Below are 26,546 nucleotides of genomic sequence, written 5' to 3' on the forward strand. Positions count from 1 at the left end.
GAACACCATCTCTGCTTGGATTCGCAAGGTCATAGACCTAGCATTGAATCCCAATCCTCCTCCATAAACAAGACCACCCAGAACTCATGACAATAGGGGCATCAGCACATCCCTAACATTCAAGAAAAACTACTCTGTGGTGCAGGTCTTACAAGCAAGCATGTGGAAGCGTCAGACGACCATCACCACTCAACCTGCAAGACGTGACCCACAGGAACATTAAGACGTTCGCCGTTGGCCCTGTGATGGCTGCGCACCAAGTGGTTTAAATACTTCAGGCTCCTTGATCGACAAGTAGCAGATGGTTAAGGGCAGAGGTTACCCGGGATTAATCTGGGATAAATGATAAGAATGACAAACCTTGAGCTCTTTATACAAATTTGGCCATCACCTATCCCCCTGTAGCCATCACCTATCCCCCTGTAAAGTCCTGGCTGCAATCAAAAGGGACAAGAAAAATCCGGAGTGTGAGTGTATGTGTGTGAGCAGGGTAGTCAGCTACCTCCTACCCCCCACTACCTAGCAGTGAGATAGTTACATCTTGCTAAAAGTCTTGTGGCTAGTCTTCCATCTTCGCCAAAAGTATATCCCTAATAAAGAGCTCAAGGTTTGTATCGTTAGGAAAAATACATATTTGTCATAATCTGAACAGCTTTGACATCATAAACCCTATTAAGTATCTTAAAAAAAATTTAGTAAATTCCACTAAATAATTTAAAATGACTTACCATATCTCTATCTTTCCACTTGGAATTCATTACGCCATTCCATTCTCCCTCTACCGTAAGAAATGGTTTTTTCTCACCAGGGTTAAAAATTTCTGCACTTATTCTATGCTTCTTCCCTCCATAAAACGGCTGGAAAAAGAATTTGACATTACAATTCCGTGTAATAAAACAAATTGCCTAAAATTCTCTTCTTAAATACAGTAGTACCTCAGGTTATGAGTAACTTTTAATACAAGCATTAAAATTTGAATAGGGTTATAAGTTCAGTATTTTATCAGTCTATGAGCAAATACTTTGTGCCATTTTTCATGGACAAGTAATCTTAAGACTATCAAGTGATGCACAGAAATCCGTCTCCTGGCTGCCATATGCCACCCACGCAGTGGTCACATTGTGTTCATGTGGTTTTTACCCCATTTTGTCTCACATTAGCTCTCAACCTCCATTTACTCGTAGTATCAGAATCTTTCACTCTCCCAACAGCACTAATAGAAGAAAACTCTCAGGCAAGCATCTTTGAAACTCTTCTTTGTTGAATTGTGTTTGCTATTGTTCATCACAAAGACATTTTGTTCTACGTTGTAAAGTTAACAGTACCGTAAAATAATGGAGAAACAGGAAAGAAAAGATATCAAATCAATTGATGTTGCAAAAGGGGTGCTGATACTGATGAAACAAAGGCTGTGTTCTTCACAATACAGTATTGAAAAGTTGCTGTTTATTTAGATTAATGAAAACCACTTAGGTGGTGATGAAATTACCTAATACATTATTTGTGAAAAAGTAATACTATTGTATGCTAACATTTATACATATATATTTAAAAAAAAAAAAAAAAGATATATCAGTAGAACAACATGAAACATTCGAGACCCGAAACCAATTAGAAAATTTCAAGACAAGAATTGGCATCCAAGTGTTATGTGACATGATGAGGAGGCAATCTCCAATGTAGGCAGCAGAGGCATTTGTTTCCAATTTAAAAATGCTTGTGGAATCTGAATTTTACATACTGCGGCAAGTTTTTAATTGCAACGAAATCAGCATTTATTGGATGAAGATGACCAGGAGGACCTTCACTACAACAGAAGAAAAAACTCTGTCACAAACCTATGAAAAACCATCTAATTGTAGGTAGTAGGTTGGCCAGGGCACCAGCCACCCGGTGAAATACTACCGCTAGAGAGTTGTGGCCAGGCAGTACTACATTGGATCCTTCTCTCTGGTTACGGTTCACTTTCCCTTTGCCTACACGTACACTGAATAGTCTGGCATATTCTTTACAGATTCTCCTCTGTCTTCATACACCTAAAAACACTGAGATTACAAAACAATTCTATTTCACCCAAGGGTCAACTACTGTACTGTAATTGTTCAGTGGCTACTGTCCTCTTGGTAAGGGTAGAAGAGACTCTTCAGCTATGGTAAGCAGCTCTTCTAAGAGAAGGACACTCCAAAATCAAACCACTGTTCTCTAGTCTTAGGGGGTGCCATAGCCTCTGTACCATGGTCTTCCACTGTCTTGGGTTAGAGTTTTCTTATTTGAGGGTACACTCGGGCACAGTATACTATATAATTTCTCGGCATCTTGTTTAGTTAAAAGTTTTTATAGTTTGTATAGGAAATGTTTATATAATGTTACTGTTCTAAGATTTTATTTTTCCTTGTTTCCTTTCCTCACTAGGCTATTTTCCCAGTTGGGGCCCCCAGGCTTATAGCATCATTCTTTTCCAACTAGGGTTGTAGCTTAGCAAGTAGTAATAATAATAATAATAATAATAATAATAATAATAATAATAATAATAATAATAATAATAATAATATCAGCAAAGAATTGACAAAATAAAACCACTCCTAGTGTAACACTTGGAGGATCCATGAGCCTTAAACACGTGCAAGGTACAGAAGCAACTAAATGTTATGTGGTTGGCAAAAATCAAGGCTTGGGTGACCTGCATTTTTTTTTCTGGAATGGGTTGATGATTTTTTTTTTTTTCTTGGGTCAAAACTGGAAAAGAACCTCCCATTAGTTACAGACAATGCTCCTGTCCATCCTCTAGGCCTTGAACATTAACTAATGGAATGATTAAAATTTATTAATATCAAGTTCAATCTTACTCATCACTTATCTAATACTTCAACCCACAGATCAGCAAGTGATCTTGAACTTCAAAAAGAAGGGACCCGCCTCATCCTCTGAGAGTTTACGAAAGAGCATCTCTATATTGTCAACTACTTCAAAATCACTGACAAACCCTCGAAAAGGGCCATCATCAGAACCTTCAATTATACTTGGAAGAAACTGTGCCATAAATGCCTTTCTAAATGCAATTTTCAGGGATTTGAACCAGAGCAGGAACCAGTTGACAATGAAATTGTGGACTTGGGAAAGACAATGGGGCTGAAGATGGACAAGGATGACATCAATGATCTTCTTATGGAACATAATGATCAGCTGATGGCTGAGGACCTCCTCGAGTTGCATTATATACAGCATCATAAGAATGTGGAGGGGATCTCATTCAAAGAGGAGGAGACAGAGTGACAAACCTTAATCTTCAAGTGAAATTAGGGAAATGATAAAAATGTGGAAAACCCTAGCTTCCATTCCATTTTAAAAAAAAAAGGCAAAAGTAGTCAACTCTAGATAGGATCCTTATCAAAATTGAATGTAAGAGTGTAATAAAAGACGGCCGTGTCCAGAATGCATAAATTAATTGATTCACTTATACAGTAGTGATAATGAATGTCATTGGAGAGAAAGCACTGATATTTTACCAGAAGTTCCCTCACACCAGCCACAAATCTTCTCAAAGTTAAATTGAATTAATTTGTCAACTATTTCAATTTTTCATTGTGAATTATTAATTTGTATTCAATTCTTATGTTAGGAGCTATAATTTGTGCAATAATTACCATTGTAGTGAATTTCCTTTATTTCTTATGGAAAAAATTGTGTTAGGATACAAGCATCTCGGGTTACAAGCTAGCTCCCAGACCGAACTAAACACTGTATCTGTATCTACACTTTGATGATTAATAAGGTCAATGAAATTCTGGAAGACATTACGAAGTATTATATGCCAAAGAAAATGCAAGCTACCATGACTAAATACAAAGATCTGCTCTTGACGATTATTTGTGACAAGCCACTTTTATTTGTGGCTTTTTTATTTTTCTTACAATAATTGCTGTTTTACAGCAGTAATTTGTATTTGTTTGTGATTTTTCATTTACTTTAGTTATCCTCTCTTCACTTACTGGCATTTTGTGATGTGGAACCTTGCTTTGTTAGTTAATGTCACTTCAGGTTTCTTCACTAATCTTTGCAAATTTTAAAAGAAATTTTCTTCAAAGCTATAAGCCTCAGAAAGTTAAATTATAGCACTTTTTAAAGGGCTTAGTGTGAACCTGATGGGAAGATAAAATACATAGTTTGTTTTTATCTTTTTACGTTACAATCTAAACGTCTTAAAATTTCCAATTACAATGATATGCTCAATGTTGAACTTAATAGAAGTTAATGTCTCTAGAGAATTCATAGTTTCAGTTATAATTACAAATGAAATTATGAAAATATTTAAGAGGAAAAGAAACTTTTATCATTTTATTTATAATTGTTTATATTTTATGATTTGATTTCATGGAATAGATTCTGAATGTATGATTTTTTAAATGTAAACAGTTGTGAAAAATTTAAACAGAAAAATACCGTAGAAGTTTGAGCCGCAGGTTAGGAAGACAGTTGGATTCGCGAGCTTACGGAAGCAACTCCAAGAGTGTTCCTCTTGTAAAACTGATTTACTTTATTTGCAAGCTTCTACGGCCCCTACCAGTATTTACAATGTTTATAAGTGCCCTGTACTTGTAAGAATAAAGTCGTCTTAAGTTCAGCATCTTTGTGTCTCCGTTGGAAATTTTAATGGACTAGCGTGGGTAAGAGCTTGAACATCATAACTATTTTCCCAGTACTGTATCTGGATAATTGTTAGCTTACTTACTAACTCGGAACCTGGAAATATGGGGAATTGAAAAGTGTCCTGTGATTCTGCCATAAAAAAATAATATTCACTCGTGATCTACAAGAATACACTACAATGTCTATAAAATCAATTTGTTTACGATTGTCCTGTTTAATCTCGGGCCTAGCACAGTAAATATAACTCAAAGGATCCAGTGGTTACTAATAATAAAGATATTTTTTTAAAAATTTGTATTGCACACTGGAAAAGTACAGAAAATTAAACTCGTAGTGAAAAAATGGCATTATTACTTACCTTTGTTAAAAATTCAATATTCCCACTATAACCCGTTTTGCTGCAAGTAATCTGACATGTTCCTCCAAGCTCCACCCATGGCACAGTTAAAATCGACCTGAAAACAATATAGAAGTTGAAAATTTTACAATATGTCTGGTTTACAATATCAACAAGAGTTAGGGAAGATTAGTATTCATGAAAGTCAATTTTTGTTGACAGTAAAACAGAAATATGATAAAAAAAACTCATCCTACCTGCCATAACCACTGGGGAAATTGAGTATATATTCTTCATCATAATCCATGACGGATACACAACCCTGGCCAATGTTATTTACACATATTGAAAGACCGAGGAACTTGGATTTTGTCCAGATATGGCCGCAAAATGATATGCGCTTAGCTTTATTTTCAGCATAGAAGGCAGAAATAGGAGGATGATGTGAAACCTGCTCAGCTACGAAACTGAGATTGTTAGATGTGGCCCAGGGGATTGGACCATCAGGTACTGGTTCTTCTCCTGGTGGCACACCAGGCACTTCCCAGTAACATCTGTAAAATTTGTTATTGATTAATAATAGTAAATAACCTAATATTAAAATTTAATTAATAAGGTACAGCACAAAAATGGTAATTTTTCTCCATATGTATTTTGTTTGTTAGAAAAGTAGTAATTTTTAGCCATTGAATGTAGCTAGAGCAAATGCATTAGGATACAATACTTACTTAAATACCTCCCCAAGTATTGGATTATATGGTTTTTTACAGACTTCACTTTTTCGTCCAGCATGAAAGGCCGACAGGTACCATTTGACAACTTGTACCATCCTATCCTGAGGTGTTGTCATGTCTGCTATGCTATAAAAAGGAAAATAGATTGTTATAAAAAATCCCCTACTTAACATTTACCATTAAACCTTACAACTACTATGCTAACCATTGTACTTAATTATTTTGGAGGATAATTAAATATTTCCTTCATCTGAAATACTAGGTCGTAGGTTGGCCAGGGCATCAGCCATCCGTTGATGTACTACCGCTAGAGTTATGGGTTCTTTGACTAGCTAGACAGTACTACATTGGATCATTATCTCTGGTTATGGACTACACATACACCGCGATTATGTTAATTACACTACTTCTCTTGTAATTTATTTATTTCCTTTCCTCAAGGGACTATTTTCCATATTGGAGCCCTTGGGCTTATAGCAAGCTGCTTTTCCAACTGGGTTTGCAGCTTAGCAAGTAATAACAATGCTACTGGAAGTTCTAGTTCTATTTTGTCTACTTGCAGATTACTAATTTGCTTATTTTGAAAGCTCTTATATGCATTAGCATGATATCAACTTAAGTCCTTTCAAAATGGAGTTTTTATGATAAAACAAAGTTTTATGAATACTTACCTGGCAGTTATATATATATAGCTGAGTCTCTGACTGCGGCAGAATTTAATCAAAAATCGCGGCAACCGCCTTGTGGTGGTTGTGTGGTTAGATGGTTAACAACCCTTACAGGGTGGTACTTGGAATCATTCCCATTTTCTGTTCCTCAGATTATCTTTGCCCGACCTGTCTCCTGAGGGGAGGTGGGTGGGCTTTAAAATATATATATAACTGCCAGGTTAAGTATTCATAAAACTTTGTTTTATCATAAAAACTCCATTTTTATGAATAGAACTTACCTGGCAGTTATATATATATAGCTGATTCACACATTTGGAGGAGGGAAACAGACAGAAAAAACATAGTTGGGGAAACAACAAAAGAGGTGTAGGAGAACAAACACCTTGATTCCTTACCTGCTAAGGTAGCTGACTTCAAAGGTAACTGCCTCTAGAGTCGCTTTCCATTAGGAGTGTTCAGCCAGGAGTAGACCTGCTACGCTGCAAACAACTCAATCGAGTCTGTCAAAGGGGTAGGACCAACAACTTGACTAGACTTCAGAAAACTACCTTCCCATATAAAAAACCTGCAACCTTACTAAAGCTAACCATCTAACCTTGCAGAAATAGATATAAACTATCTATCTGGACTGAGGGAACCGTACCACCGGACGAGGACCTCAGACAACCATAAAAAACACAAACCCATCTACAAGTACATAAACTAAGGTTGAGTGGGGGTAGTAACTCCTTTGCCTAATACAGAAGCCGCAGCTACATATGAGCCCAAGGTATAACACTTGTCATAGTCCACTCTTACCTCTCTGAGGTAATGAGAAGCGAAGACAGAGTTGCTCCTCCAGAACGTTGCGTCTATGATCTGCTTAACTGACATATTTTTCCGGTATGCCAGCGAAGCAGCAATGGCCCTTACTTCGTGAGCCCGTACTTTTAACAGGGCGAAGTTTTCTTCCTCACAAAAGAGGTGGGCTTCCCTAATAGTTTCCCTCAGGAAAAAGGACAAAGCGTTCTTTGACAGGGGTTTTTGAGGATCCTTCACTGAACACCATAAGGAGTTGGAAGCACCCCTCACGCTCTTAGTGTGGGCCAAATAAGCCTTGAGAGCCCTAACCGGGCAGAGGAGGCTTTCCTGTTCCTGACCTACTAGATTCGTGAGGTTAGGGACTTCAAAAGACCTAGGCCAGGGTTTCGAAGGGTTCTCATTCTTGGCGAGAAAGTCGAACCTCAAGGAACAAACCGCTCCATTTAGGGTGAAGCCTACATGCTTCTCGATTGCCTGGACCTCGCTGATCCTCCTGGCAGTCGCTAGAGACAAAAGGAAGAGGGTTTTCTTAGTCACATCTCGCAGAGAAGCTTGCGAGATAGGCTCAAACTTCCTGGAGCACAAAAACTTAAGCACCACATCCAGGTTCCAAGAAGGGGGTCTTAAGTGCACCTGCTTCGTTGTCTCAAAAGACCTAATGAGGTCCTGCAAGTCCTTATTCTGAGATAACTCTAAGCCTCTATGCCTAAAGATGGTTGAGAGCATGCTCCTGTACCCTTTAATGGTAGATACAGCCAGCTTAGCATCCTGCCTGAGGTACAAAAGAAAGTCTGCAATCTGGCTCAGAGAGGTAGAGGACGAGGAAACCTTGCGCCTCCTGCACCAAGCTCTAAAGGTCTCCCACTTTGACTGGTAGACTCTTTGTGAAGAGATCGTCCTTGCCCTGGCAATAGCTTTCGCCGCTTGTGCCGAAAAGCCTCGAGATCTAACGAGCTTCTCGACAGTCTGAAGGCAGTCAGATTGAGAGCGAGGGGGTTTTGGTGAAATCTCTCGAAGTGGGGTTGTCTGAGAAGATCTGGACTTTGCGGGAGTCTTCCTGGAAAGTCCATCAGTATCCCTACCACTTCGGTGAACCATTCCCTCGCAGGCCAGAATGGAGCCACTAGGGTCATTCGTCCCGAATCGAGGAGAGCGAACTTCCTGACAACCAGATTGATGATCTTGAACGGGGGAAAGGCATACATGTCCAGCCCCGTCCAATCCATCAAGAAGGCGTCCACTGCAACAGCTTCCTCGTCTGGGACTAAGGAGCAGTAGTTGGGGATCCTCTTGTTTAGACCGGAGGCGAAAAGGTCTATTACTGGTCTGCCCCACAACTTCCAGAGGCTCCGACAGACATGCGGGTTGAGAGTCCACTCTGTAGGAAGGACCTGTCCCCTCCTGCTGAGCATGTCTGCCCTGATGTTTCTCTGCCCTTGAACAAACCTTGTCAACAGCTGGGTCTCGTTCTCGTTCGCCCAAAGGAGAAGCTCTCTCGCAGTTGAGAACAGGGAGAGGGAGTGAGTTCCCCCTTGCTTCCTTATGTACGCGAGAGCTGTGGTGTTGTCGGAATTGATCTCCACTGTTTTTCCTGACACCGAGGTTTTGAAGGCCTTGAGCCCTAACAAAATGGCCATCAATTCCTTCCTGTTGATATGCCAACTGACCTGACTCCCTTCCCAAATACCTGAGACCTCTTTGTTCCCTAGTGTTGCTCCCCAGCCTGACTCGGACGCGTCTGAGAATAACACTAGGTCGGGGTTCTTCTTGAACAAGGAGATCCCTTTTCCCAACAGAGCTGGGTCCAGCCACCACATTAAAAGATCCTTGATCTCTGTCGGAATGGGAAAAGAAAAAGTGTCCTCCTGGATCTTTCTGTTCCAAACCTTTGCGAGGAAGTGTTGCAGAGGCCTTAGGTGCAGTTTCCCCAAAGGGACAAACTGCTCCAGGGAGGATAGAGTTCCCAGCAGACTCATCCACTCCTTCGCTGAGCATTCCTGCTTCCTCAAAAAGTCTTTGACTTTGTCCAGGCACCTGGTCTGCCTCTCCTGGGAGGGAGAAGCCTGAAAAAGAACTGAATTCAGAACTATCCCCAAATAGAGAATAGTCTGATTCGGCTCGGTCTGAGACTTCCCCCAGTTGACGATGAGTCCCAGGTCCTGAGTGATCGTATAAGTTTTCATTAAGTCCTCCAGACATTTCTCTTTCGACTGTGACCGGATCAGCCAGTCGTCTAGATAGAAGGAGACCCTTATCCCCTCCTGGTGTAACCAGCCTGCCACATTCGCCATAAGTCTGGTGAAAACTTGGGGAGCTGTGCTGAGACCGAAGCAAAGTGCCCTGAACTGGAAGCACTTGCCCTCGAACACAAACCTCAGATATCTCCTCGAAGACGGATGAATGGGGACGTGAAAATAAGCGTCCTGCAGATCGAGAGAAACCATCCAGTCTCCTGGACGAACTGCAGCCAGCACTGACTGAGTTGTCTCCATGGAGAACTTTGTTTTCTCCACGAAGGCGTTCAGAGAGCTGACATCTAGGACTGGTCTCCATCCACCCGAGTTCTTGGGAACCAGAAACAGGCGATTGTAAAAGCCTGGGGAGGCGAGGTCTTGGACTGGCTCTATTGCTCCCTTGACCAACATCTGGTCGACTAGCTCCAGAAGAGCCTCTCGTTTCCCCGCGTCAGTGTACTGAGCCACTAAGGCCAGGGGAGAGTCTGAGAGAGGTGGTCTCTTTAAAAAGGGGATCTTGTAACCCTCCTTGACGACTGAGAGGGACCAGGTGTCCGCCCCTCTCCTTTCCCAAGACTGCCAAAAACGAGACAGTCTTGCCCCTACTGGTGTCTGGAGGACTTCCATCACATTTTTTGGACCGGGGCCTAAACGCACCCCTGCTGGTCCTTGGCCCTGACTCTTGTCTTCTCCCCCTAAAATCCGCTCTCGAGGAGATCCTGCCCCGAAAGGGCTGTTGAAACTTCTTCTCCTCCTTCTTCAGAGGAGCAGGAGCAACAGGTAAGGTCTTTCTAGCCGACCGAGACAAAAGGTCCTGAGTAGCCTTCTGAGCCAGAGAAAGGGAGATATCTCTGACCAGAGCTTCAGGAAAAAGATGACGTGAAAAAGGGGCGTAAAGTAGCTCCGACTTCTGGGCAACAGTCACAGATCTAGAGGTGAAGGAGCACAAAAGGGCCCTCTTCTTTAAGACCCCTGCTGAGAAAAGGGAAGCCAAGGGAAGCCAATTCATTAGCTCCATCCCTTAGAGCTTTGTCCATGCAGGACATAATACTCGTCAGGTCCTTCGTGTCCTCCTGGAGTTCAGACTTCCTGGTCAGAGTCCCGAGAGACCAGTCCAGGAAGCTGAAAACCTCGAAAACCCTGAAAATTCCCTTGACGAGGTGATCAAGCTCCGACATGGACCACATCACCTTGGCAGAGTTTAAAGCATGCCTTCTTGCCGAGTCCACAAGAGCCAAGAAGTCACCTTGGGAGGAGGAAGGCACTCCTAACCCCAAAGGTTCCCCTGTTTCATACCACATACCGGCCTTGGAAGCGAGCCGGGACGGTGGAAAAGAAAAGGTGGTCTTGACAACTTGTCTCCGTTCCTTCATCCAAGCATCCATTTTGATGAAGGCTGAAGACTTAGTAGCTTTCTTCCTGGTAAATTGAGACTGAGGAGAACGAGGGGCCGAAGGTTGAAATTCCTCCCCATAAAGTTCCAAAAGAGAGCGAGAAAGAACCTTGTAATCGCTAGAAGAGTCGGCAGGTTTTTCTTCCTCTTCCGAAATATCTTCGAGGTCCTGCTCAAGGATAACATCCCGAAGAGTTGGGCTGCCAGCAGTCTGGCAGCGAGAGCTGTTTGAATCCTGGCGCCGAGCGCCGCTAACATCCAGTCGGCGAGAGGCGGTATTGTCACGATGACGAGAAGCGGTATCGTCACAATGACGAGAGGCAGTATCGTCACGATGACGAGAAACGGAAGCGTCCTGAAGATGCAGGCTGCCGTCGCCTTGAAAATGCAGACTGCATTCATCCTGTTTCCTAAGAAACAAGGCAGTAACGTCCAGGCGTTTCGAAAGGGAAACGGAATCGTCCCGGCGCCGAGAACGAGAGACAGTATCGTCCTGGCGGCGGGAGAGGGGGGAAGGAAATTCCTGGCAGCGTGCCGATGAAGAGGGTGTACGTTGTCGTACGGCCGACGAAGTGCGCAGAGGTTTCTTGGGAGAGATACTAAAAACTCTCTTAGAAGAAGATCTCTTAACAGGCAAAGAGACGTCCTTACGTCTGACGGACTGAGAAGGGTGGCTGAAAGCTTTAACTAACGATGAAAGTTGTTCCTGCATAACAACCATGAAAGCTTTAGCAACCTCCGCTGGCTCTCGCGGTGCCGAAGACGGCAGTTGTCGTACGGCTTGACTGGGAGCGCTGGCAGAAGAAGCAGGGAGTCTAGCAGGATTAACTGGGCTAAGGACTCTCTGTTTCGCCCTTTTAACAGGAACATCGAAATCGTCTTCCGAAGGATCAGGGTCTCTGCTACTCGAACCGGGAGAGGGAGAGCGAGACTGCACGTCCCGGTTCCACCCTCTCTTCATTGGTCTTGATTCGTAACGCCAGTTACGCCTGGGAGAACGATCAGGCGAAGACACAAACGTATCCGACACGCCTTTCCTATAGCGGTCAAGAGCAGCCTGGGAGATCGCAACAGGACTGTCTGAGGCAACGACTGACCGAGGATAAGCACCTCTCACCCCCTTTCGGCTTTCGACGTACCTTCTCCCTTGGTCCTGGGAGCTTGGTAGAGGTCTAGACCTAGGGGTATGACAGATTCGATCAGTCGCCACCTCCACTGCACTTTCACAAGCACTAATTTCACCTACACCCTTACCTTTAAAGGCCTCCAACTGTGCTTTAATGGCCTCCAATTCAGCAGCTAATTTAGCATACCCAGGGTCATCCGTAGGCACAGGTCCTGTAGAAGGGGCAGGAGTCACTACATTTGGGGAAGGAATACCTTCCAAAGGGGTTACAAGCAAAGGGTCAATAGATAAATCTAAGCTAGGCTCACTAGCAGACTTTGACTTTGATTTAGCTCTTCTAACTCTATCAATCTCAAGTTTGCGCACATAGCGCTGCATAGCTAACCAATCATTATCACTTAAAACCTCGCATTCCTTGCACTTATTATCTAAAGCACATTCAAACCCCCTGCAACCCATACAGATAGTGTGAGGGTCAACCGAAAGTTTCGGCAACCTCACCTTGCAAATATCATTCGTAAAACACGATAATGAATTTTCTCACTCATGATAATAAAGGAAAAAATGACAAAAAACAAAAACAACACGATTGCCAAATCCCAACACAGTGTACTTCACCAAAAACGAAGTCCAAAAAGGCGATGAAGGGAAAGCGATCCGAAAAACTCTGAAAGGCGGACCAACGATGTTGTCGATCCGGCCGGCAGAGATAATCTGAGGAACAGAAAATGGGAATGATTCCAAGTACCACCCTGTAAGGGTTGTTAACCATCTAACCACACAACCACCACAAGGCGGTTGCCGCGATTTTCGATTAAATTCTGCCGCAGTCAGAGACTCAGCTATATATATATAACTGCCAGGTAAGTTCTATTCATAAAAATTATATTTGAAAGCTATTCCATAAGAAATAAACTAAACACCATCAAAACACAAATTCACTAAAGGTAATTTGTTTTAAACATCCAAAAAGTTAATAAATAACAGATAATGTCAGTCTCAATATTCATTGACACAGATGTCTAAAGAAAGTGTTGACTTTATACTGATGTAACTTCATCAAGCAAATAACAAGCATCAGGATTTTATATCCACTTAAGACAACTACCATGACCATCAATTGAACAATTAGCTCTTAAACTTTATTCCTGAAAAACTTAATTATTTTTATGAAACCATCGATATTTATATTGCTTTTTTCTCGAAGCCTAAATGTATATCGACATACAATATTCCCTAAAATGATATTTTCATAATAAAATAAATTTTTGAACATACTTACCCGGTAGTTATATATATAGCTTTAGTCCCTGACGTCCCGGCAGAATTTCAAAACTCGCGGCAATCGCACATTGGGTAGCCAGGTGTACCACCGGTGCGCCCTCTAGCGAGATGCCTGGAACCATTCCAGTGATTCCTCAGATCTTCCATGCCCCTAGGTCTCTAGAGGGGAGGAGGGGGGAATTAAATTATATATAACTACCGGGTAAGTATGTTCAAAAATTTATTTTATTATGAAAATATATTTAAACATCTGACTTACCTGGTAGTTATATATACAGCTGATTGACACCTTGGTGGAGGGTCAGAGACAGCCAACATTGTTGGAATTTTACTTAAGAGTTAATAAACAAGCTTAAGGGTTCGTACCTGATAAGGAAGCCGACTTCAATGATTCTCTCCCTCATTATGTCCACTTTCCTTATTAGATCCAGCAATCCACCCAGGGGTCTGAAGACCTCTAGGAGCTGTCAAACCGGTGTAAATACCTCTGACCTCATCCAATACCCTTGTTCCGGGTGCTCTCTAGGAACAAAACTGACCACCTGACTAAAATCAATGATTGCGGAAGACTGTCGACCAATCTCCACAAACAACCATAAAAATACAAAAGTTCCAAGAGAAGAAAAGGGTACTAGGTTAAGGGAATGTAGTGGTAGATCCTTCCCCCACTACTGCACTCGCTGCTACGAATGGTCCCAGAGTGTAGCAGTCCTCATAAAGAGTCTGGACACGTTTCAAGTAATGTGAGACGAACACAGATTTACTCCTCCAAAAGGTTGTGTCCATAATGCTCTGCAAAGATCGATTCTGCTTGAAGGCTACAGAAGTTGCTACAGCTCTAACTTCATGCGTCTTCACTTTCAACAGTTTGAGGTCTGCCTCACTGCAATGTGAATGAGCCTCTCTTATCAAGAGCCTGATAAAAAATGATAGGGCGTTCTTTGACATCGGTAACGAGGGCTTCTTGAACGAGCACCAAAGAGCTTCTGACTTGCCTCGTAATTCTTTTGTTCTGTCCAGATAGAACTTCAGTGCTCTTACTGGGCAAAGGACCTTCTCCAATTCCTCACCAACCACATCCGCAAGGTTCGGAATCTCGAAAGACTTAGGCCAGGGATGAGAAGGGCGTTCATTCTTGGCAAGGAATCCTAGTTGCAAGGAGCAGATAGCTTTGTTGTTTCTGAAGCCAAAGTTCTTGCTAAAAGCATGAATTTCACTGACCCTTTTAGCTGTCGCCAGACTAACCAAGAATACTGTCTTCAAAGTGAGATCCTTAAAAGAAGCTGAGTGTAAGGGCTCCAACTTGTCACTCATGAGGCACTTTAGGACTACATCCATATTTCAAACTGGTGATTCCTGTTGTCACTCCTTAGATGTCTCAAAGGATTTGAGAAGATCCTGTAGGTCTTTATTACTAGAGAGGTTCAAGTTCCTGTGCCTGAAGACGGCCGCTAACATGCTCCTGTATCCCTTGATGGTAGAAGAAGAAAACTTGCGTTTTCTTCTAAGGTCTAAAAGGAAGTCAGCAATCTGAGTCAAAGAGGTACTGGACGAGGAAACCGAGTTGACTCTGCACCATTCTCTAAAAACCTCCCACTTGGACTGGTAAACCTTGATGGTAGAAATCCTCCTTGCTCTAGCCATAGCCCTAGCTGTCTCCTTCAAAAATCCTCTAGCTCTTGTGAGTTTTTCAATAGTCTGAAGGCAGTTAGATGTAGAGCTTGGAGGTTTTGATGGTACCTTTCCAAGTGTGGTTGTTTGAGTAGATCTACTTTTAATGGAAGGCTTCTCGGGGTGTCCACCATCCATTCTAGTACCTCTGTGAACCATTCTCTTGAGGGCCAAAAGGGAGCCACTACTGAGTCAATCTGGTTCCCTCGTGTGACACAAACTTTTGCAACACTTTGTACAGAACTTTGAAGGGGGGGAACGCGTACACGTCCAGGTGAGACCAATCTAGCAGGAAAGCATCTATGTGGACCGCTTCGAGATCTGGCACTGGGGAGCAGTATGTTTCTAGCCTCTTCGTTTTCGTGGTTGCGAACAGGTCTATGGACGGACGACCTCAAATCCACCATAGGTTTTTGCAGACCTCTTGAAGCAGTGTCCATTCTGTGGACAGAACTTGATGTCTCCTGCTGATGCTGTCTGCCATCACGTTCTTTTCCCCTTGAATGAACCTTGTTAGAAGAGTTACATTCCTCTCTTTAGCCCAAACGAGAAGAACCTTCGCAGTCTCGTAAAGGGACCTCGAGTGAGTTCCGCCTTGTTTGGCTATGTAGGCCGATGCTGTAGTGTTTTCGGCATTGACCTGCACCACTTTGTTCAATACTGGCCCTTCGAAACCTTTGAGGGCCAACAGGACTGCTAACAGCTCTTTCTGGTTGATGTGGAGGCTCTCCTGACCTCTTGTCCACAGACCCGAGATCTCCAACTTGCCCAGTGTTGCTCCCCACCCCGAGTCCAAGGCGATGGAACACAACACAAAGTCTGGGCTCCTCTGTTCCAGTGAGAGACTTTCTTGAAGTTTGGTCGGATCGTTCCACCACTGGAGGCAATTTCTTATGGGTTCCGTAAGGGGGATGTATTTCGTCTCTAGGGCCTTTTCCTTGTCCCAATGATGATTGAGGTGGAAATGAAGAGGACGAAGATTCAGCCTTCCCAGAGAAACAAACTGCTCCAACGAGGAGAGGGTTCCTAGCAGACTCATCCACTCTCTCACAGAACACTTTCTTTTCTCTAGAAAAATGCGAAGTTTCAGGAGGGCTTGTTCCGTCCTTGAGGGTGACGGAAAAGCCCGAAAAACTAGACTCTGAATCTCCATCTCTAAATAAAGGATCTTCTGGGATGGTATCAGTTGGGACTTTTCTGTGTTTACAAGAAGACCCAGTTCCTCTGATAACCTCAATGTCATTTGCAGATCCTCCAAGCAGCGATTGTAGGAATGAGCTCTGAGTAGCCAGTCGTCCAGATACAGGGAGGCTCTGATACCTCTTGAGTGCAGTATGCTTGCTACATTTAGCATCAGCTTTGTGAATATTAGAGGAGCGGTGCTGAGGCCGAAACACAAGGCCCGAAACTGGAAGACTTCCTTCCTGTAAGCGAACCTCAGGTAACGCTTGAAACTCGGATGAATGGGGATATGAAAGTAAGTGTCCTGGAGGTCTAAAGAGACCATCCAGTCTAGGACAGACTTTGATGTCTCCATGGAGAACTTTGTCTTCTGAACGAAGGCGTTGAGGGCACTTACGTCCAAGACTGGTCTCCATCCCCCCGAGTTCTTGGGAACCAGGAATAAGCGGTTGTAAAACCCTGGTGACCGCAAGTCTCATACCCTCTCTACTGCCTTCTTCTCCAACAAGAGAGACATTTGGATATGCATAGCCTGCATCTTTGACTTCTCTCTGTATCAGGGAGAGAGATCTATCGGAGCTAAAACTAAAGGAGCTTTCCTTATGAAAGGAATTTTGCATCCTTCCATCAGTAAAAGAACAGACCAAGGGTCTGCTCCCCTCTTCTCCCAAGCTCGCCAGAAGTTGTTCAGTCTGGCTCCTACTGCTGTCTGAAGGCGAAAGCAGACTTCGCCCAGGTCTGGATCCTCTCCTCCTTGCTCTCCTTCCGTCGCGTCTGGAACTACCCCTACTGACGGACTTCCCTCGAAAAGGCTGCGAAAACTGAGGGAATGGAGCTTCTTCTTTCGGTTTGCGGCTAGTGAAGGAAGTCGGTAGGACCTTCCTTGCTGCCTTTGAGACCAAATCTTGTGTGGCCTTCTGGGTCAAAGCGGAAGCAACCTCTCTGACCAGCTCCTGAGGAAAAAGAAAGGGAGAAAGAGGTGTGTACAGCAACTCAGACTTCTGAAAGGGTGTAACCCCCATGGACAGAATAGGGCTGCCAACTCATTAGAACCGTCTCTAACGGCTTTATCCATACATGACATGATGTGGATAATACTATCAGTGTCAACATCCTTTAAGGTCAAATCTTTCTTCCCCAAGGCTCCCAGAGTCCAATCCAGAAAATTGAAAACCTCGAAGGCTCTGAAGATGCCTTTGAGAAGATGATCGAGTTCAGAAGTAGACCAGAGAATCTTGGTCCTTCTCATGGCTGTCCGACAAGTAGAGTCTACTATATTTGAAAAGTCTCCTTGGGCAGAGGCAGGAACTCCCAAGCCGAGAACTTCTCCCGTCTCGTACCACACGCTTGACCTGGAGGCTAATCTAGCTGGAGGAAAAGAGGTCGTCTTGCCCTGGTCTTTTTTGGACTGCATCCAGTCTCCCAACATCCTTAAAGCTCTCTTCGATGATCGAGAAAGAACCATCTTAGTGAAAAGAGACTCCTTCGCTGCCTTCCCTAGGGTAAACTCCTAAGGGGGTGAACGCGGAGCGACAGGAACAAAATTATCTGGAAACTCTTCCGTAAAAACTTTCATAATTCTCTTAAGATCAACCGAATGATGAAGGGTCTTAGGCTCTTCTCCATCCGAGAATTCCTCTAACAGCCCAGCCGGGGAAAGGTGATCATCGATCTCTTCCTCCAATAAAAGCCCAGCTGGGGAAAGGTGATCACCGATCTCTTCCTCCGATAAAACTCTAACTGAAGTAGAGACTTCTTGCATAACTAGAGGCAACTCCTTACGGGCCTGACTTCTGTCATCAAGAGGCGCAGGATCATCACATCTGGCGTCACGTTAATCCAACGCTCGACGCTCAGAAAGAAGAAGCTCGCGATCATTACGATGGGAACTGAGTCGCCCGCGATCTCGACGCTCGGTACGACTGGCGTCATCACGACGTCCGAGGCTCTTACGCTCGGCGTCACGTTTGACTGCTTGACGTTCGGCATCTGCTTGACGCTTGGCGTCACGTTCTACTTGATGCTCGACGTCACGTACTTGACGCTCGACGTCACGTCTTGCTTGGCGCTCGGCGTCACGTCTGGCCGCTTGACGCTCGGCGTCACGTCTGGTCGCTTGACGTTCGGTGTCATGCGGATCAGTCTCTCGACGTTTAACAGAGACTTTATCACGTCGTTCGGCGTTGTGTTTAATTGTTTGACGCTTGGAAAGCTGTCCGTCCTCAAGAGCCTCTTGACTAACCGCCTTACGACACTTAGTGTCAAGTTGCGAAGCTTCCCGATGCTCGGGATCTTGGCGAGCCACTCTCTTGTTTTCCGCAGGTTGATATGTTTGCATGAGAGAAGAGAGTTTCTGCTGCATATCCTGCAGCATACTCAAATTAGGGTCAACTTGTTGTGGCAAAGCAGGAGAGGTTACTTTTACCACAAACTCGCCTTCTCCGTCGCTCACGGAACGTGCAGAGTGTCCAGAGGATGACAACCAGTCTGACGGTGGCGGCGGAGCATGAACTGAAGTCATGCCAGACTCAGGAAAAAGATCAGCAACAGGCTGGGCTGGACGCTTGTCAGAATCCTACATCCTTACAGGACGCTTAGCAGGAGAACCTTCTTCGGAAGAAGGAAAACGCTCCGGACTGCTCCAATGACTACAACCAGGCGCTTGCGGCAATATGGCAAGACGCTGATCGACCGCGTCCATCTTCCTCTTCAGAGGTCTGGAAGCTTGACGCCAGCCCCGACTGGGCGCTGCGTCATCCGAAGATGAAGTAAACACTTTAACCTAACCTCACCTCGTGGGGATGTCTGCTCGGGCGATAACGCCTCTCGTTCCCTTTCGCTGATCGACATTCCTTCTCCCAGGGGTTGGGGAGCTTGGAAGAGGTCTAAGGCTAGGTGAACGACAGGTCCGAGTAGACGCACCCTCCACTGCACTAAACACATTAACCGCACTTTTCGCACTGACACTGGCACTTTTTAATTGATTAACATCGGACATTAACTGGTTTTTGTTCGCAGCAAGTGAGTCAACCCTAACGCCCAGGGCTTGAATAGCCACCATTATGTCCTTTAGCGTAGGTTCCTCAGCGGTAACAGTAGTGGGATCTGAAACTACCACTACAGGGGAAGGATTATGTTCATTGACACGGGAAGAGGAATATTCTCTAGAACGAGAAGAACTTCGTCTAATTTTATCTCTCTGAAGTTTACGAGTGTAGCGGTCAAATTCCAACCACTCACTCTCAGACAACAAAATACATTCATCACACCAATCCCCCAACTCACATACTTTACCCCTACATTTTACACAAATGGAGTGGGGATCAATGGAGGCTTTCGGAAGCCGGGTCTTACAACCTTTCACACACTTTCTATGGGCAGAAGAAGGGTCAGACATTTTGAATATTTAAGAAGAGAGATCAAACGAGCAAGGGTCAAAATAATAAAATATCAATAAAGGTTCAAGAAAATCCGAAAGCAAATCCAAACAAGCAAAAGCCAATAACCAATTTAGTAGTACATCACCAAGATAACTGCAAAAATTCAGGTTAACAACGAGTGAAATATCCAACGATGTCGCCGGCGATGGCGGCAGGGAAGATCTGAGGAATCACTGGAATGGTTCCAATTACCTCGCTAGAGGGCGCACCGGTGGTACACCTGGCTACCCAATGTGCAATTGCCGCGAGTTTTGAAATTCTGCCAGGACGTCAGGGACTAAAGCTATATATATAACTACCGGGTAAGTCAGATGTTTAAAAACTAAAATTATTTTGTCCTTTCCTTACATAAGGTTAGGCCTCTAGTACAGCATTGAGATAATCTGGAAAGCAAATCCAAACAAGCAAAAGCCAATAACCAATTTAGTAGTACATCACCAAGATAACTGCAAAAATTCAGGTTAACAACGAGTGAAATATCCAACGATGTCGCCGGCGATGGCGGCAGGGAAGATCTGAGGAATCACTGGAATGGTTCCAATTACCTCGCTAGAGGGCGCACCGGTGGTACACCTGGCTACCCAATGTGCAATTGCCGCGAGTTTTGAAATTCTGCCAGGACGTCAGGGACTAAAGCTATATATATAACTACCGGGTAAGTCAGATGTTTAAAAACTAAAATTATTTTGTCCTTTCCTTACATAAGGTTAGGCCTCTAGTACAGCATTGAGATAATCTGGAAGTTAATGGTAATAACCTTGATTTTGTCTTCTCTGTCTTCTCATCACTCACCTGCAAAAGAGATCAGGGTGAGCGAAGAAATCTGCGTACATCTCTAGTAAAGATCGCCTTTCAAGAATGAAGGTTGGAAGCACGACTTTCGTTAAATCCATTCCAATTTTCACCTGCAACAGATAATTTTCTCAGTTAAAGGTGTTGATGTTTATGAGTTAAAAAAAGTCAAGTAATGCTACAGCACTATGTTCCCTTAACTAAAATTTGTCTTATGTATTCTTCAACTACTACCATTTTACATTTATGATTATTCATCTGGATTTGTTATTTTCACCTGCACTATACTGTATACAACAATATTGCTTTTGCTTCTGTTTTTCTCTATTTTTCATAGAATTTTAATTCTGAAGAATTTTGCAAACAAAGTTTTTTGTATAAGTTTGTTCTATATTTAGTATACACTCATTTTGAATACATTAGTAACTGCTAGAATCCTTCAGTAACAGACTGGCCAATGCTGTATTTTGTTAGACGATGAAAAATTCATGTTAGCATGTAAAAAGGGTTTGGGTAACATTTTTCTTAAGCTGACTTGGATGACACAACCACAAGAGGATTCTTGGTTCTCAGCAACATGAGAGGTTGAAGAAGGGATGTTAGTTTGGAGAGTACAGTACATAGCACAGCTTATTCCTTTAAAGCCCTTTTGTAATAGCACTTTCTTGCCAAAATTCCTTTTTGTTAACTTAACTTGTGCATCCACAGTAATTGTGCTATGATGATCGTGTTAACTATATATTTCCGCAGTGCAGAGAGAAACTATTTTGTGAATACTATGTAATTCTATGTATATAAATATGTTTTGTGAAAATTTCCTTACATAAATATGATTGCTTCACTTTTTCCAGTAGTCTTTGTTACTCTACATTAACTGGACAATACTGTAATAAAGTGCAAAATATATAATTCAATCTGGTTTTTATGCAAATACATGTTATTAATTTTGCCTTCTCATTCTCAAAACTGTTTACAACAGCTTGAAATTTCATTAGGGGAGCTTGCCAGCAGAAGTCTACCTTAGACTATACTTGAAAAGATTTTTGATAACCATAGGGGGACACAATACAGTATTGTACTAGTCCGGTATATAATAAACTATACTACAGTATACAGTAATACAGAGTGAAACAACCTTATGAATCATTAATAATGTGCAAAACTTAAAAAAAGTTACTTCTTAAAATAGTGTGTATGGTAAATCTTCCTATGTACAGTACATACTGTATGTCAGGCCCCAACAAGCATTATGTCATAATAAAAACAATCTCGATTTGAAAGAACCTGTTAGAAATATAAATGTTTATACAAGTTAGATTTCTGCCGACACCAATTAACCATAACTATTCTCAAGATTTATACAAGAGTTAGATTTCTGCTGACACCAATTAACCATAACTATTGTCAAGCTCTTCCCTACAGTTACTCCATAATTACTTTGTAATTGTTGTCATATACTTCCCACAAACTTCTATACAGTAATTATAAAACAAAAGGTGCTGCAGAATTATCCTTATTACAATTCAGTGGAGTTAAACATGGAAGGAAATTTCAGTTGTTCTACATTACACTGAAGGACTGTAGAAAAACAGGTGATTCCTGATATTTGTATAGGCTAAGTTTCTCAGTGGACAAGAATTTGCAACCTCAGCATTCAAATATTTAACTGCATTTCAAATGAGCACCAGTGAGTCTAGTATCTCTTGGAAACTTACGAATATATTCTCTTCTGTAACCTGGAAGATGATTTTATCAGACAATAATATTTGTGTATACACTACTGTATTAAGTTCATCTTCAAGTCTAAATAAATACAATAATAGTTACTTTATTGTTACATATATAATACAGTGAAATACATTTTTTATATTCTCAGCATATTTTACCTACTATAAGGATTGCTCTTTCAAAATCTAATAAAACCAGTAATCCCTCGCCATATCACTGTTCACTTATTGCTTCCTCAGTATCTAGTGAATTTATATACATCCATATTGCTGATTCCTCTATACTGTGGGTTTCTGAGGATAGGTAAGTTTTATATTTTTCATACAGTATTTTAATAATTAATTATTATTAATACCCACTTTTAAGCCTAGCAATTAATAAAAGTAAATTACATTAATACTGCATGTAAGCCTACTTGTGTAACACTCATGATCTCGCATATTGAGTGGGGACCAAATTTTCACCTATAAAAAAAGGATTTTAACATGTATCTTATGTATCATGTGAGTTCATTTTTTTAGGCATAATTATAATATAATACCCTTTTCTCCACCTTTTTAACCCAACTTCTAATTCAACAAGTTAAAAAACCAAGAGGAGAAATAATAAAAGTATCTTTCGTTATGCATACAGCTATAAATAACCAAATGAAAAACAGCTATTTTGTTATAAACAACCGATTTAAATAACAGCTGCTTTGTTTGCATTTCAAATTTTGTATGATAGTAAGCAACTACCATAGTTGATACAAATCTTAATAAATAGAATATGACTCATACAGCATTATATTACTGTACAGTGTATCTTTTTTGATTTATGAAAAGGTAAACACCATTGCACAAAAACTACCTAAAGAATTTGAAGAAAAAGACGATAATTTCTTATGCTTTGTAATAAAAAATTTGTAAAGGTAAAGACTATAAAGTTATTGTGCATTGCCAACAGTGATGAAATGCCTCTATACTTCGATAAGCCAATAAAATGAACATTATATTAAATAAACTTTGAGAAAATGATTTTTTACAAAAAAAAAAGTAATTTGGTAGTTTGCTTCGATCAGCTGATTTGGAAAGCATAGATAATAGTCCCGAAGAGCTTACAAATGTAAACAATAACACAGATGTATATTGTTTTAATTTCATTTGATATTTATATGTGAATATTATAATCATTATTATGGAATACAGTTATGTGAAACATGTGTTATCAAAATGCTGTTTACTTTAAATACAGTTATAGTTTTTGGCCAGAGTAAATGGATATGTAGTTTGGTCAACATTGTAGCCTGGCTGAACAGTACAGTACATATGTTAATGAGTGTTCAGATTGAATTATTTTCATTTACGTGTATGTAAGAATGCCTACAGTAAAAGTAAGTTTTGACCCAAAAAGTGTTTTAGAAGTATATACAGTGATACCTCGGTAGTCGAACGACTCTATACTCGAACAATTCGGAGTTCGACCAAAATTTTCGAGAAATTTTTGCTGCGGTGCTCGACCAAAAATTCGGTACTCGACCAGCCGAACACGTGACGACCGCATGGGCTTTGTGATGATCGCGCCATCTCGGCCACTCTCGCTTGTTCGGGAAGCATCAGTTCTCTCGAGAGCGTCACTCAGACAACGCGCGATCAGCATTCGTTGTGATTTAGTGATTTTCAGTGCTTTTAATTGCTTTTTTAGCTTTCATAATGAGTCCCAAGAAAGTAATGAGTGTTAAGGGGAAGGAGAAGAGGAAAACAGTGCGAACAACGATCGAGTTGAAGAAGGAAATTATAGCGAAATATGAGAATGGTGTACGAGTGTCCGATTTAGCGGTAGAATACGGAATGGCGAAGTCGACCATTTCTACGTTTTTAAAGCATAAAGAAATGATTAAGAAGGTGAATGTTGCAACGGGAGTTACGGCGGTAACTAAGCAAAGGCCACAAGTGATTGAGGAGATGGAAAAGTTGCTTTTAATATTTATTAAAGAAAAACAGTTGGCCGGGGAAAGTGTTAGTGAAGCGTTCATTTGTGAAAAAGCGTTGCATATCTATGAAGAATTAGTGAAGAAAAGTCCGAGTACCAGTGAAAGTGATTCATTTACATTTAAAGCGAGCAGGGGTTGGTTTGAAAAGTTTCGTAATAGAACAGGTATTCATCGTGTTACTAGGCATGGGGAGGCAGCTAGTTCGGATCAAATTGCAGCCGATAAATACGTGGGGGAATTCGATCGGTACATAAATGAACAAAATTTGATCGCACAACAAGTCTTTAATTGTGATGAGACTGGGTTATTTTGGAAGAAAATGCCAGCCAATACGTACATTAACAAGGACGAGACGAAGATGCCAGGTCACAAGCCAATGAAAGATAGGCTAACATTGTTGCTGTGTGCAAATGCAAGTGGCGATTGCAAGATCAAACCCTTGTTAGTGTACCACTCGGACAACCCCCGGGTGTTCAAACGAAATAATATTTGTAAAAGTGCACTACCAGTTATGTGGCGCTCGAACACTAAATCTTGGGTCACAAGACAATTCTTTACTGAGTGGATAAACGAAGTGTTTGCCCCCCAGGTTAAGGCTTACCTCATTGAAAAGAGCTTGCCAATGAAATGTCTTCTGGTTATGGACAATGCTCCTGCACATCCTCCAGGTCTCGAGGATGACTTGAAAGAAGAATACAGCTTTATCAAAATCAAATTCTTGCCCCCCAATACTACTCCCATACTCCAGCCCATGGACCAACAGGTCATTTCAAACTTCAAAAAACTCTATACCAAGGCCCTTTTCAGAAAGTGTTTTGAAGTGACCAGTGACACGAAGTTGACCCTAAAGGAATTCTGGAAGGAACACTTCAGCATCCTCAACTCTGTTAACATGATTGACCAAGCTTGGCGAGGTGTGACCTATAGGACATTGAACTCTGCCTGGCGTAAGCTGTGGCCATCATGTGTCACAGAGAGGGAGTTTGAAGGTTTCCAACCAGAGGCGGGTCCAAGCACTGCTACCCCTGTAATTTCTGATGACACTGATGTCGTTGAGGAAATTGTTGTCATGGGCAGGAGTTTGGGGCTTGAGGTCGACAAGGATGATATTGATGAGCTTGTAGAAAGCCATTCTACCGAGTTGACTGTGGAGGAATTGTTGCACCTGCAACAACAACAGCAGCAGGATCTGATTGTGGAGCAGGAATCTTCAGAAGAGGATGAGGTAAGGGAGGATGTTCCAAGTTCTCTCATCAATGAAATTTGTTCCAAGTGGGCAGATGTGCAGGCTTTTGCTGAAAAATACCACCCAGAAATTGCAGTAGCAAACCGGGCAGTGCATATGTTTAATGATAGTGTCATGTATCATTTTCGAAGAATACTGCAGAGGAGGAAGAAACAATTAACAATAGACCAGTTTTTCACAAAAGAAAAGAAAGCTGCTACATCAAAGCCTGTTTCTCCTCCAAAGAAGAGACAAAGAAGAGAAGAAACCCCTGAAATAGATCTGCCCACCCTTTCATTGGAGAGAGAAACAACTCCTGAAGGAGAACTACCCCGCCACATCATGGAAGGGGACTCTCCTTCCAAGCAGTAACCTCCCCCTTCCATCCTCTCCACATCCATCCCTGTATGCCATCGAACCGCTGCTCAAAGGTATGTTCACTACAGTACAGAAAATGGTTTAAAATTGTTTTATTTTAGTACAGTAAATGGTTTAAAATTGTTTTATAGGATTTTCTGACCAATTTCATACACATTTAGATAATTATTGTTGTTTAGGTACACGTTTTATTAATATTTTGGGCCTGTTCGAGTGCTTGGGAACGGAATAGAATATATACCATTATTTCTTATGGGGAAAAAAAATTCGGTACTCGAACAAATCGGAGGTCGAACACGGATCTCGAACGGATTATGGTCGAGTACCGAGGTATCACTGTAATGAGTTTATAAGTGTGTTTATAATAATGGTTTACTATATACTGTAAAAGCTTAAATTTATGAATAAAATTAAAAAAATATGAAAAACTTTAAAAATAAAAACAAATATACCATGGATTTCTGTATATACTTCACAGTTTTTCAGCTATTGCAGAGGTGCATGGAATAGAACACCAGTGATAGACAGGGGATTACTGTAAACTAAAAGAAAATCTAAGTCACATATGTATATATACAGTATATACACAAACATGCCACATAAGGCAAGACCAAACCAATATCTTTTAATACGAAAGTATCTACCGTAAGAATTCCAATGTGGTAGAAAACATACCTGTGATAGAAGATGGTGTATGACAGAACCATGATTTTCCATAGATCCTAACTCTGACTCATCATCTTCCTCGTACATACGATCATAGTCGTTGATAGGACCACTCACGCTGTTGCATTGATCTGAAGCACTGCTTTCTGCAAGAAGATTTTCATGGTTTGTGATTTAAAACTAAATAAGAAAAAAAAAACATACAAAGATTTTGTTCACTACAGAAAATATAATGTTATTGAAATATCTCACAAAGGACATTGAA

The 26,546-nt window shown here is 41.8% G+C and overlaps 1 protein-coding gene across 7 annotated transcripts in view; it reads right to left on the reverse strand.

Annotated features, from left to right (window-relative positions):
* The window catches only part of LOC137653427 (oxysterol-binding protein-related protein 9), a 354,924-nt gene that overhangs the window by 28,280 nt on the left and 300,098 nt on the right, over window positions 1-26,546 (reverse strand). For all 7 annotated transcript variants that reach the window (XM_068386810.1, XM_068386807.1, XM_068386806.1 and 4 more), the window contains 6 exons: window positions 26,291-26,427; window positions 20,313-20,425; window positions 5,713-5,844; window positions 5,242-5,538; window positions 5,006-5,102; window positions 729-857 (listed from right to left, as the gene is read on the reverse strand). In XM_068386810.1, coding sequence (XP_068242911.1) covers window positions 729-857; window positions 5,006-5,102; window positions 5,242-5,538; window positions 5,713-5,844; window positions 20,313-20,425; window positions 26,291-26,427 — 905 coding nt within the window. The remainder of the gene's footprint in view (window positions 1-728; window positions 858-5,005; window positions 5,103-5,241; window positions 5,539-5,712; window positions 5,845-20,312; window positions 20,426-26,290; window positions 26,428-26,546) is intronic.

Source organism: Palaemon carinicauda, chromosome 14, assembly GCF_036898095.1.
Source record: "Palaemon carinicauda isolate YSFRI2023 chromosome 14, ASM3689809v2, whole genome shotgun sequence".
Classification (NCBI taxonomy): domain Eukaryota; kingdom Metazoa; phylum Arthropoda; class Malacostraca; order Decapoda; family Palaemonidae; genus Palaemon; species Palaemon carinicauda.